The sequence below is a fragment of the Orycteropus afer genome, unplaced genomic scaffold (assembly GCF_000298275.1).
Source record: "Orycteropus afer afer isolate SDZICR_OR568_19922 unplaced genomic scaffold, OryAfe1.0 scaffold00207, whole genome shotgun sequence".
NCBI classification, from domain to species: Eukaryota; Metazoa; Chordata; class Mammalia; order Tubulidentata; family Orycteropodidae; genus Orycteropus; species Orycteropus afer.
This window is the reverse complement of record NW_006921794.1, coordinates 3,220,906-3,233,856: the sequence shown is the minus strand read 5'-3', so window position 1 is coordinate 3,233,856 and position 12,951 is coordinate 3,220,906. Positions and strand designations below refer to the sequence as shown.

The 12,951-nt window shown below is 37.9% G+C and overlaps 1 protein-coding gene across 1 annotated transcript in view; it reads right to left on the bottom strand.

The window, feature by feature from the left end:
* Positions 1-434: 434 nt before the first annotated feature.
* Positions 435-12,951, bottom strand: part of MTRF1 (mitochondrial translation release factor 1) — a 72,348-nt gene continuing 59,831 nt past the window's right edge. The window contains exons 9-10 of the mRNA XM_007948180.2: positions 7,708-7,806; positions 435-548 (exon numbers count right to left, since the gene is read on the bottom strand). Of these exons, the coding sequence (XP_007946371.1) occupies positions 435-548; positions 7,708-7,806 (213 nt within the window). The remainder of the gene's footprint in view (positions 549-7,707; positions 7,807-12,951) is intronic.

Sequence of the window (12,951 nt, the reverse complement as noted above, 5' to 3'; positions counted from 1 at the left end):
ACTCAAGTAGAGCAAGGATCATGGAGCTGGCATGGGTTCAGGCAGTGTTTCGTTCTGCTGTGCATGGGATCGCTATGAATCGGAAACAACTCAACAGCACCTAAGAACCACCACCACCACCCAGGGACTCCAAATGGATATACAAATGTCTAAAAAAAGGCATATATAGAGAGCAAGTGGTCTAACACACAATCAATCCTCAATACTTTATTATTTCTCTTTTCAGTGATGCATGTTTGTTTTCTACTTGATTGTGCTTTACAGGACACCTAAAATGAACTCTTAGATCAAGAAATGCTGACATGATTCATTAAAAAAATATTGGAAGTACTGTGTACTTTTAGCTGTACTTTATGAAAATCCACAAAGATTTCTATGTCTCAGTCTTCTTCTTGATAGAGGGTCTATTTCATTAATTAATAATGAATCAGCCTTTATTTTGCTGATTTAAGGTTTTCATCCAAAAGTTCAGCCATGGCTTCTTCATCTGCTGATTGAAGCAGTCTCTGAATTAGCTGATCCAGGGCCTTCTCACCACATAAAAATTCCTGGTAAAAGACAAAGCTATTAGGAAAATCTGATTATTAGAAATAAATGAGAAACAAAGCAAAGAGTTAAGTGTTTATTTACTTAATTTTCTTATGTTGTTGTTGTGTGGTGTCAAATCGATTCTGACTCACAGCAACTCTATATGACAGGGTAGAACTGCCCCATAGGGTTTTCTAGGCTGAACTCTTATGGGAACAGATCATCAAGTCTTTTTCTCATGAAGCAGCTAAGTGGGTTTGAACTGCTGGCCTTGTGGTTAGCAATCAAGCTCTTAACCACTGTGTCACCAGGGTTTCTTCATAATTTAACAGCAACAAAGGATTAGTAATGTGGCTCTACAATCTAGTGAACACAATTGCTAACTTGGGAGAACTCCAGTTTGTAGTGGCTCTTTATATAAAAAATGAGTCAAGAAGAGCAAATGAATTCTACTTTCTTAAACTGTTTAAATTTAAATAGAACTAGTATTTTACTTTAAAATCAATCTTTAGAATTTGAATTTTTCCAGTAACTCTGGGCTTCTTCAGATATATACTCCCCCCCAAATCAATTATCATCCTGGGTCAGGACCATGAACATGTAAGAAAATAGCAGGTCTACTGGGAACTATATGGAGGGAGGAGAAGGAGGGGCAAGTTCTGAACTAAGGGATGAGTGCTGCTGATGTGGTTAGGTGCTGCTGAGTTGGTTCTGACTCACAGCAATCCCGTGTACAATGGAATCAAATATAGCCTGGTCCCATGCCATCCTCACAACTGTTGCTATGCTTGAGCCCACTGCTGCAGCACTGTGTCAATCCATCTCATCGAGGGCTTCCTCCTTTTCTCTCTCTACTTTATGAAGCATGATGCCCTTCTCCATGGACTGATCCCTCCTGATAACATGTCCAAAGTATGTGAGATGAAGTCTCACTATCCTCGCTTCAAAGTAGCATTCTAGCTGAACTTCTTCCAAGACAGATTTGTTTGTTTTTCTGGCAGTCCATGTTATATTCAACATTCTTTGCCAACACCATAATTCAAATGCATCAATTCTTCAGTGTTCCTTATTCATTGTCCAGCACGTGAGGTGACTGAAAATACCGTGTCTTGGGTCAGACACAACTTACTCCTCAAAGTGACAGGTTTACTTCTGAACTCTTTTGCAACAGATTTGCCCAATGCAGTATGTTCTTTGATTCCTTGACTGCTGCTTCCATGTTGATTGTGGATCCAAGTAAAATTAAATCCTTGACAGCTTCAATGTTTTCTCCAGTTATCATGATGTTGCTTAACTGACCCAGTTGTGTGGATTCTTGTTTTTTTTTTATGTTGAGGCATAATCCATACTGATGGGTGTAGTCTTTGATCTTCATCAGTAAGTGCTTCAAGTCTTCTTCACTTTAAGCAAGCAAGATTGTGTTATTTGCATATCGCAGGCTGTTAACGAGTCTTCCTCCAATCCTGATGTCACGTTCTTCTTCATATAGTTCAGCTTCTTCATATAGTTCTTCTTCATATAGTTCAGCTGAGTTTCATACAGCTCAGCACAGACTGTATAAATATTGTGAAAGGATACAACCCTCATGCACACCTTTCCTTATTTTAAACCACACATTATCCCCAGGTTCTGTGAATGATGGGCTCTGGTCAATGTATAAGTTCTGCACAAACACAATAAGTGTTCTGGAATGCCCACTGTAAGCATCTACTTTGATGAGTTTTCACAAATATATACCCTCGATATAATTAGTACCTTAACCAAGATGTTGAACATTTCCATTCCCACCGAAGGTTCCCTTGTGGCCTTTTGGAGTCAACTTCCCTTACTCCAGGAAACCACTGATCTGATTTTCATCACTTTAATTTAGTTTTTGTAGTTCTAGAATACTATCTAAACAGTATCATACAGTCTGTATTGTTTTCTATACGGCTTCTTTCATTCAACCTAATGTTCTTGTGATTCCCTCACGTTCTTGCATATATCAGTAATTTTAGTTTGTTCCTTTTTATTACTGAGGTAGTATCCTATAGTAAGGATATACTACAATTTACTCATTCATCTGTTGCTGGTCATTTAGGTTGTTTAATTTTTTGACAGTTGCTTTTTTTTTTAAGTCAGATTTATTGAGGTATAATTTGCATATGTTAAAACTCATTCTTTTGGTGTACAGTTCGATGAGTTTTGACAAATGCATATAGTTATATAACCAATGAACTGCATCTTGACATCTCTTGAATTAAACTGTCATTGATTACTTATACTTCTATTTAATATATATTTGTTTCTATAATTTGACTCTTAGCTTTGTGTATCTTTAGATCTGTCATGGTCCCTTTCATCACAGGGGTAAAATAAACATAATTTGACAGTCTGACTTGCCCTCAGATCAAATCCAGATAAGCAGAATATGAAAAGACGAAAGGAAAAAAAATATGTATTTTTAAAAGTATTATTCCCAATAGTTTATTCATTTTATGGCCTTAAAATATTTTGGTCAATGACATGAGACAAAGTATATGTGAACTGCTGTATGACAAGTGAATTTACTCTGTAAATCTTCACCCAAATCCTAAAAAAAAAAAAAAAAAAAAAATATTGATACTTCATTTTGCTCTGACACTCCTTTTAGAAATGTTCTCAATATCAGTAAAGTATGGTGACTGAAGTAAGGAGTTCTGGTGGTGTAGTTGTTAAGGCATTTGGCTGCTAACCAAAGGGTTGGTGGTTCAAACCTTCCAGCTGCTCCATGAAAGAAAGATGAAGTGGTCTGCCTCCATAAAGATTTACAGCCTTGGCCTACCTGATCTTTCAGCCTGTCTACCCATCTATTTACCCATAGATTAATGTTGTTATCACTGATAATGCAGTATTATATATGTAAAAGTATTTTATCTTTGTTATATGTACCTCTTATGCACCTATGTCTTTCTTTTCCTTAATGTCACTTGATTTGGTATATTGCCTTTCCTGTCACCCAAATCAATACTTGTCTCTTAACTATCTATCAGGTATGTCTAAGCAAAGGGAATATACCCATGACCAAATATAAGGTTGGCAGATGATACTTCTACATACGTATCTGTATGTGCTGCAAGAATGTCCATATAAATGAAACTAACAGGGCAAAGTTATGATAACTTCTTAGCCACAACCACCCTGAGAGAATGAGTAGTTGGACCTGTGGCCTTAGGACCATGATCTCGGGGGACATCAAACTCAATTAGCATAACATACTACACAAAAACATTGTTCTACATCCTACTTTGGTGAGTAGTGACTGGGGTCTTAAAAGCATGCAAGCAGCCATCTAGATGCAATAATTGGTATCTCTTCCTCAGGAGAAGAATGAAGAAAACCAAAACCACATGGAAACAATTAGTCCAAGGGATTAGTGGACCATGCGAACCTCAGTCTATATGACCATAAGACCAGAAGAACTAGATGGTGCCTGGCTACCAGTGTCAACCACTTAGAAAAGGATTAGTGCAGTAGATCTTGGATAGAGTGGGAGAACAATGTAGAACAAAACTCAAAATCATAAAGAAGACTAGGCTGACAGAACCTGGCAAAACCCCCAAGACTATGGCCCCTAGTTACCCTTCAGACCTGGAACTGAACTCAATTTCATGGCTTCTAGCCAAACAATAGACAGGCATATAGGGTGAACATTTACACCAGGTAGATACACTCCTTAAAATGATCAACATTAAAGAACTGAAGGGCAGTATTTGCACAGGGAAATAACTCAGGGGGCAGGAATGCATGGGAAAGAAGGACACAGGGAAGAGGTAACTACAGGGAGGAAGTGGGAAGAGAGCTGTTGCATTTTGGGGATCGTAATCAATGTCATGAAACAAACTGTGTATGAACTGCTAATATGGAAAATGAATTTGCTCTGTAAACTTTCACCAAGATGACAATAAAAATTTAAAAAAAAGAGAGAGAGAGAGAGAGATTAACAGCTTTAGATCCCAACAGGGGTCACTATGAGTCAGAATCAACTTGATGGAAGTGAGTTTTTTTGCAGGAGTCGGAATCTACTCAATGGCAATGGGTTTATAGGACTGCATCATCTTCTAGGTAGGCAGATTTATTTTAATTAGCAGCTGCATTTTCTTGCAGATGCATGCTTCTTTTCTTGCAGTGAATGCTGCTTCTTGTACTTTCCATTCAGACAAAAAAAAAAAAAAAAACTAGAGAGGAATGTAGAAAAGCCAAATAGATTACTCTGATTTTAAAAGTCAATCAAAATGTTCATCAATTATTATACTGGGCACTTGTTTAAAATCTCTAAAGACATTATAAGGAACTATCAGACAGACAGACACACACACACACACAGACATACACACACATCTATCTGATCATCAACTCAAGTTCAACTTTTGGGATAGATTTATGCTTTATTCTGTCTTTCCAAAAGACTGATTAGTGATTATTAAAGCACACTTATTATTTTTGAGTCTGGCATGATAGTTTAGTTAGTAACAGCATGTTAGTGTTTTGACTAAAGTCATATATTTTATAACCATAAAAACTAACTAATTTGGATGTTTCCTAACTAAATATATACTATGCACCTATGTGCTACTGGTCACTAGAATGTGGCTGTGTCGGGAAATTGTCATCACTACCAGAAAATCAATGTCAAGAACATGGTGTAATTAGAACAATATGGCTAAATATAGTTGGTTATAACTGTGTGTTTCCTGTGGAAAGGCAACTTTGTAAAATATTTTCTCCACTTCTATCAGACTCCTATGTTCATATGCAAGGCAGCCTTAAATTGCTGAAAAGGCAGGAAGTGGCACAAGATACATAGAAATTTAAACATATATTAAAAATATAGTATCTAGAACAGGCTAGTATATAGGCATCAGAGTTTATCAATGGTTACCAGGCTGGTCGGGAAAGAGAGGCAAAGGAAGCCACAATGCTTAGGAGATAATGAGTTCTATTAAGGATGATGGAAAAATTTGGAAATTGTTAATGGTGATGGTTGAACAACATGATAAATGTAATTGTCATTGAACTGTACTTGTGAGAATGTAGAAATGGCAAATGTTTTATTACCTATATATTACCTCGATTTAAAACAAAAAACCACACATTTCCCAGAGGAAGAATGACAGTCAGGAATAGGAGGAGATTATGGAACGAATAGCTGATTGTCTCCTTTGCCAGGAGACCAGAAGAACTGGATAGTACTATCTACCATTATTGTACATTTTGATCAAAGATTCAGCAGAAGAATCCTGATCAAAAGAGAGAAAATACAGAGTAGAATTTCAAATTCTTATCGACTCTAGACTTTCTAGAGCCATGGCAGGTGCATGAACCTCTGAAATTACTGCCCAGAGATAATCTTTAAACCTTAAACCAAAAATATCCCCTGAAGTAATCTTGAAACTGTTAATGGTTTAGCTTAACTAGTAACAAATAACTGTCTTGAGCATTATGCTCTTTTAACACCATCTATATGGGATCAAACTGACCACAGCAACTCAAAAGATTAGATAGGAACCTTAGAGGGCAGTGAGTTTATGTTAACAAAAGAACTCAGAAAAGGAGGATGAGAATGTTGCACAACTTGAAGAATATAATCAATATCACTTAATTATACATGTCAAAACTGTAGGGAGCCTTTGTGGTGCATTACTTACAATGTTTGGCTGTTAACCAGAAGATCAGTGGTTCAAGACTACCAGAGGCTCCTTGGGAAAAAGATGTGGAAGTCTGCTTTCCATAAAGATTTAAGGTCTTGGAAACCTATGGGGCAGTTGTACTCTGTCCTATGGGAATGCTATGAATTGGAATCAATGACTTGATAGCAATGGGTAGAAACTGCTGAATCAGTGTATGTTTTGCTGTGCATATTCTCAACAGCAACAAGTGGCTGGTGGGTTTTAATTGCCTGTTTCTGGTTAGCGGTCAAATGCCTTAGGCACTTTGCCACCAGAGGTCCTAAATAAAATTTAAAAGAAAAAAAATATAAGCATTTCCACTGTAAAATTAAGACTTTGATTTTTAATTCAGAATGGGAAGGAATCAAGTGAAAGAATCAAGATGGCACCAAGAATAGAACGAATACTTTCTGTGTCCTGCCTTTTCCATGTAGCCATTTATGGGAACTTATTCATTTTCCCCTTCAAAAGAAGGAAAGGGAAAACTTTTTGTGCTTCATCATTCATGTATAAATGCTAGTAATCCCAGTTACAAGGGATTTCATTAGGTTAACGTTCAAATCATTTTGACATGATCTTTTCCTCAGTCGTGTAATTGTAACAGCTGAATTTAATGAATACAAACTGTGGTATGCAGAATTCTAAACTCCTCCCTGGTTTATATACCTTGTATAATTCTTCTGTTAATTGCTAGCAGAATCTGTGTATATGATGGGGTATAACTCCCAAGATTAGGTGACTAATCAGTTGACTTTGAATTAATCGAAAGTGGTATTATCCAAGTAGGCCTGAGTTCTTCCTGAAAGAAGAGATTTGAAGCATGAGAAGGCATATGGAGGCCACAAGGCACAACTGTAGGTGGTCTTCTGAAGCTTAGAGCAGCCCTCAGCTGCCTGCCTGCAAGAGAATGGGACTTCAGTCCTACAATCTCAAGACAACAGAATTCTGTGGACAATCACATGAGCTTAGAATAGGACTTAGAGCTTCAGAAAGATACAGAGTCGGGTCAACACCTTGACTTCATCCTTGTGTGAGACCCACAAAGCTATGCTTACACTTCTGATCTCAGAAACTTATTATTTATAATTTCTAATAGAAAACTAATACACGTGTGTGTGTGTGTGTGTGTGTGTATGTTATATGTTGCATATATGTTAATATATTACGATTGCAAAGCAAAGAATTTGGAATTATAAAAGATAATGTTTCGAAATTTTACAAAGACCATATTTCTTACCAACTAATAAAAGTTCGCAAATTTTAGGGTAATGACTAATATAAACTGCCTTAATGGTTTTAAATCACTGGCAATATTTCAGACATTGCTCTATAAAATGTTACCATACTTATTTTGAAAATCAAAGGTATATAAAGTATGGGATATGATGTTGTGCGCCGTCAAATTGATTCCAACTCATAAAGGCCCTATAAGACAGAGGAGAACTGCCACATAGGGTTTCCTAAGATGTAATCTTATAGTCAGTAATATTACCTTAATATCACGAACTTCATATGCTATCCTGTGGTCAGTGACTCTATCCTGGGTGAAATTGTATGTCCGTATTCTCTCTGACTGGGCTCTTGTTCCCACCTATGCCATAACAAAAACAATTTGTATTTCAACTTTATAATTATCTTCATTACAATGGAAAAAAAAATTGCAACTGGCTTTTAACAGTTTAAATATTTCTCAAAAGACACATATATATATATGTGTATATATATATATATATATATATATATATATATATATATGATGAGGAACAAGAAAAGGCAGAAGTTAACATTTAAGATTACACTTTGTAAAGCTTAGATATGGAATAAGAATCAATGTCTTTGCTAGGTTAAACTCCAAATATTCAAATCAAATCAATCATCTTCCAATACCAATTAGTTCTTCCCAGCTTCTATGACACTACCATGTTCCCACTCATGTAAGCAGGAAACACTAACATTCACAATTTAATAAACATTCCTGGAAGGGTACTATCTGCCAGGTTCTGATAAATACTGGGGAGAAAGCACCTTCAACTCACCCTTATCTTTAGCTACTCACTTTCAACTGGATTCAGGGGTCTCATATCCTGCCCTTAACATTTCTACTATCATTCAAGAGCTCATTACTTTCACCTACATCCCTGCAAAAATATCCTGATTAGACCTTTCTGCTTAATTGTGTCATCCTACTTAATCTTTCTAAAGCAGTTTTTTTGCTAAATTTTCTTTGGTTCCTTCTTGTCTACTAAGCAGATACAATTAAGCATTCAAGGTACTTCAAGGCCAACCTTCTCAGTGATATTTCTGAAAATTACGTGAACCTCTAGAATGATGCTTCTTATACCATATCATTATCACATTGTTAACTCTGGTAAAACACGATCTCAAGTAATTCCTTCCCTAAGAGTCTTCTACCATCTCTGCCTTTCCTAGTCCCAACAACTAAAAAAAAAAATTATCTTCCTCCTTTGGAACCCCTTGCACTTAGAATCTTCCTCACAGCACACACAATTTCCAGTTTCCTTTATGCTACGGTTACTTGTATTCATCTTAGTCTGCTCATCTGCCCTACGACCCCAACATACCACACATATACACACACCCTCTCACATCTGCTTCCATTTTTCTTTTTACTTTCACTTTTTAAGATTATTAATAATAAAGACATTTCTATAAATCATTTTCTTAACTTCTAAAGCAAGCAATATGAAACTGAATTGGTAAATGTGGCTAATCATCAGGGGAATTTATGGAAAATTACAGATTCCTAAACCCAACCTCAGATACACTGAGTAGTCAGACAGTATGTTTATTTAGAATATTTCACAAGCCATTCCATTCTGACAATCAGTTGGGTATGGAAACTGCTATCTTAAAACATCTACAAAGCCCTTTAGATGATTTAAGTGCAGCCAGGCTTGAGAAATTGGTCCAGCATAATGTCTTCCATATAAACCACTAAATATTTGGGTTGAAGAAAAACTTCTAAACATGAGAAATCCCTATAAAGAAATTTCGGGAGCTCTGGTAGCATAGTGGCTAAGGCACTTGACTGCTAACCAGAAGGCTGGAGGTTCAAACCCACCGGCAACTCCTCAGAAGGAAGATGAGGCAATCTACTTCCGTAGTGATACTGCCTCAGAAACCCAAGGAGGGGTTGCTATGAGTCAGGTCCAACTAGACAGCACATAACAACAACAACAACATAAAGAAATTTCAGGCAGGTAGACAGAGATTTTAGAAAGGATGAGACAGGGAGATCTTTTCTGGCTTCCCACATCACACTACTGAGGAAGATATACACAATTTGCATAAGGCCAATCTTGAGTATTTATTTAAAAAATTACTATGTGGAATCCCTGGCACCAAAATGGCAAGTAAATCCTAGTGTGTTTAATTAATTCAAATGTGGCAGGTTTCATGGTGTTTATGTTATCATTTAGTTGCCAAGAAATAATAGCCTGTAAGTGAATATTACTACCTGAAAATGCATATACTGATGTTGCTCGATAATCTGGGGTTACCACAAATAGAGGATTATTACATTATTTAACCTGTCACTTTTACTTCTTCCAGGTTAGAATGTGGGTAAGGAAAGCTAGAAGGGTGAAAATGTGAAAAGCCTAGGAAATCTAGGTGAAAAGAATAATTAATGTTTAGTTTTATGCAATTCATTAACCTATTTAATTTGCCGCAGGCATACATATCTCCAAATAACACAGAAGCATAATTATTTCTGGATTCTGCTTTCTCTTCTAACCTCCCTCAGAGACAAACTTTACTAATGTTTTTAGAATTTTAAATCATGCAACTCTTTATTTAAAACAATGATGTTTATTCATTTTGCTTAGAATTTACCATTTAAGTAAATAGTATTATATTTCATATAATCCATCACTCATCTGTCAGTTTGTCATACTGTGGTAGCTTGCATGTTGCTGTGAGGCTAGAGGCTATGCTACTAGTATTTCAAACACCAGTAGGGTCACCCATGCTGGACAGGTTTCAGCAGAACTTACAAACTAAGACAGACTCAGAAGAAGTAAGGGGTCATCCACTTTTCAAAGAATTGGCCAGTGAAAACCATATGAACAGCATTGAAACACTGCCTGATATAGTATTGGAAAACATCATGAATAGCCCTGAAACACTGTCCGACATATTGCTGGAAGATGAGTGTTCTGGTTACCTAGTGCCGCTCCGACAACAATATACCAATGGGATGCCCTTAACAAACAGGAGTTTATTCTCTTACAATTCAGGAGGCTAGAAGTCTGAGTTCAAAGTGCCAGGTTCTAGGGGCTGAGCGAAAGCCCCCAATCTTAGCTTCAGCTCTGCCTCCTGCTCCCGGCCCACTGAAGCTAGAGGTTCTTCTTCACTCAGTTGCTGGCTGCTGAGACTAACAAGCCCAAGGTTGACAAAGTGGAAAGGCACAGTCCTGATGTTACCAAACCACATAGCAGGCCATTAATTCAAGTTCATTAAAAGTCCCAAGATTAGCAGAGCATGGCAGGCTGATGAACAGCAACTCAGCTACATGCAGGGTTCAAGCATGCCATGAGCTAGAGACCATTCTCAAAACTGTTTCTTATATACAGGAAACAACCACATAACCAAAGCAGCTACTCAGCTGTTCCAATAGATTCCACCATGAAGTTAATTACCAGTCTCACCATGAGGAATAACTACCACCAGCTGCACAGCCACTTAATCAGGCCCAGCCAAGTTTACACACAAACTTAACCACCACAATGAGCCTCTCAAGTCAAAAGGTACTCAAAATATGACTGGAAAGAGCTGCCTCCTCAGAGTAGAGGTGACCTTAATGATATGGATGGAGTAAAGTTTTCAGGACCTCCATTTGCTGATGTGGAGCTCTGAGGGCACAGCGGTAAGGCATCTATCTGAATGCTAACAAGAAGGCCTACAGTTCAAACCCATCAGCTACGCCATGTAAGGAAGATGGGTCGATCTACTTCTGTAAAGATTTACAACTCGGAAACCCAGATGGAGGTCACTATGAGTCAGAAACTACTCAATGGCATTGAGTTTGGTGGGGTTTTTTTTGAGTTGATGTGGCATGACTCAAAATGGGAACAAACAGCTTCAAACATCCATTAATAATCAGAACATGGAATGTACAAAGTATGAATCTAGGAAAATTGGAAGTTGTCACAAATGAAATGGAATGCATAAAGATCAATATCCTAGACATAAGTGAGCTGAAATGGACTGGTTTTGGCCATTCTGAATCAGACAACCATATGATATACTATGCTAGGATGACAAATAGAAGAGGAATGGCATGGCATTCATCATCACAAAGAATGTTTCAAGATTATCCTGAAGCACAATGCAATCAGTGATAGGATAATATCCACATGCCTAGACACACACACACAAAAAAAAAAACCCCAAACTCTCTGCCATCAAGTCGGATCCAACTCATAGCGAACCCTCCCTGGGTTTCTGAGATAGTATCACTATGGAAGTAGATTGCCCAATCTTCTTTCTGAGAAGTGGCTGGTGGGATTGAACAGCCACCCTTCTGGTTAACAGTCAAATGCCTTAGGCACTACACCACCAGAGCTCCTATATGCCTACAAAAAAGACCAACTGATATTACTATTATTCAATTTTATGCACCAACCACCAAAGCCACAGTGGGCGCTGGGGTGGCTCGGCTCCTGCCTTCGCCTGCAGCGGGCACAGTTCCAGGCAGACAACAGCAGCCAGCCAACTATGAGATGCCCTGGAGGTGGCCTTAGCGCCCATGACAGCCCCACCAACTGGGTTTGTCTGGGAGATTTTGACTTGTTCGAGAAACTATTTTCATATTTTAAGCTGTATATAATTCTCAGTGAGGAAGCAGAGGCAGGGATCTAAGTAAGGCCGAGGACCCAGGCCACGCCCCTCCCAAGCAGCAGAAAAGAGGCAGGGATCTATGTAAGGGGAGGGTGGAAAGGGTGGAGAGGTTTTGAACAGCTAAGGGAGACAAAACTGTCAGTTTGTCCTACTGTGGTGGTGTGTTGCTGTGAGTTTGAGGCTGTGCCACCAGTGTCTCAAACTCAGTAGGGTTGCACATGGTACACAGGTTTCAACAGCTTATAGACTGAGACAGACTAGGAAGAAGGAGGAGGCCATCTACTTCTCAAAGAATTGGCCAGGTAAAACATTATGAATAGCAGAGAAACACTCTCTGATACATTACTGTGCAACTTTATGAATAGTCTAGAAACATTGTTTGATACAGTGCAGAAGGATAAGCCACTTAGGTCGAAGGCTCTAAAATAGGACCAGGAAAGAGCTGCATCATCAAAATAAAACCAGCCTTAATGATACGGATAAGGTAAAGTTTTCGAGACCTCCATTTGCTAACATGGCACAACTCAAATTGAGGAGAAACAACTGCAAACATCCATTAATAACTGGAACATGGAATGTACGAAGCTTGAATCTAGGAAAATTAGAAGTTGTCAAAAATGAAATGGCGCACATAAAGATTGATATCCTAAGCATTAGTATGCTGAAATGGACTGGTTTTGGCCATTTTGAATCAGACCCCCATGTGGTCTACTATACCAGGAATGACAATTTGAAGAGGAATGGGATGGTGTTCATCAGCACAAAGGATGTTTCAAGACTGTCCTGAAGTCAATTGATGCAGAAAAGGCATTTGATAAAATCCAACACCCATTTATGATCAAAACTCTCAGCAAAATAGGAATAGAAGGGACAT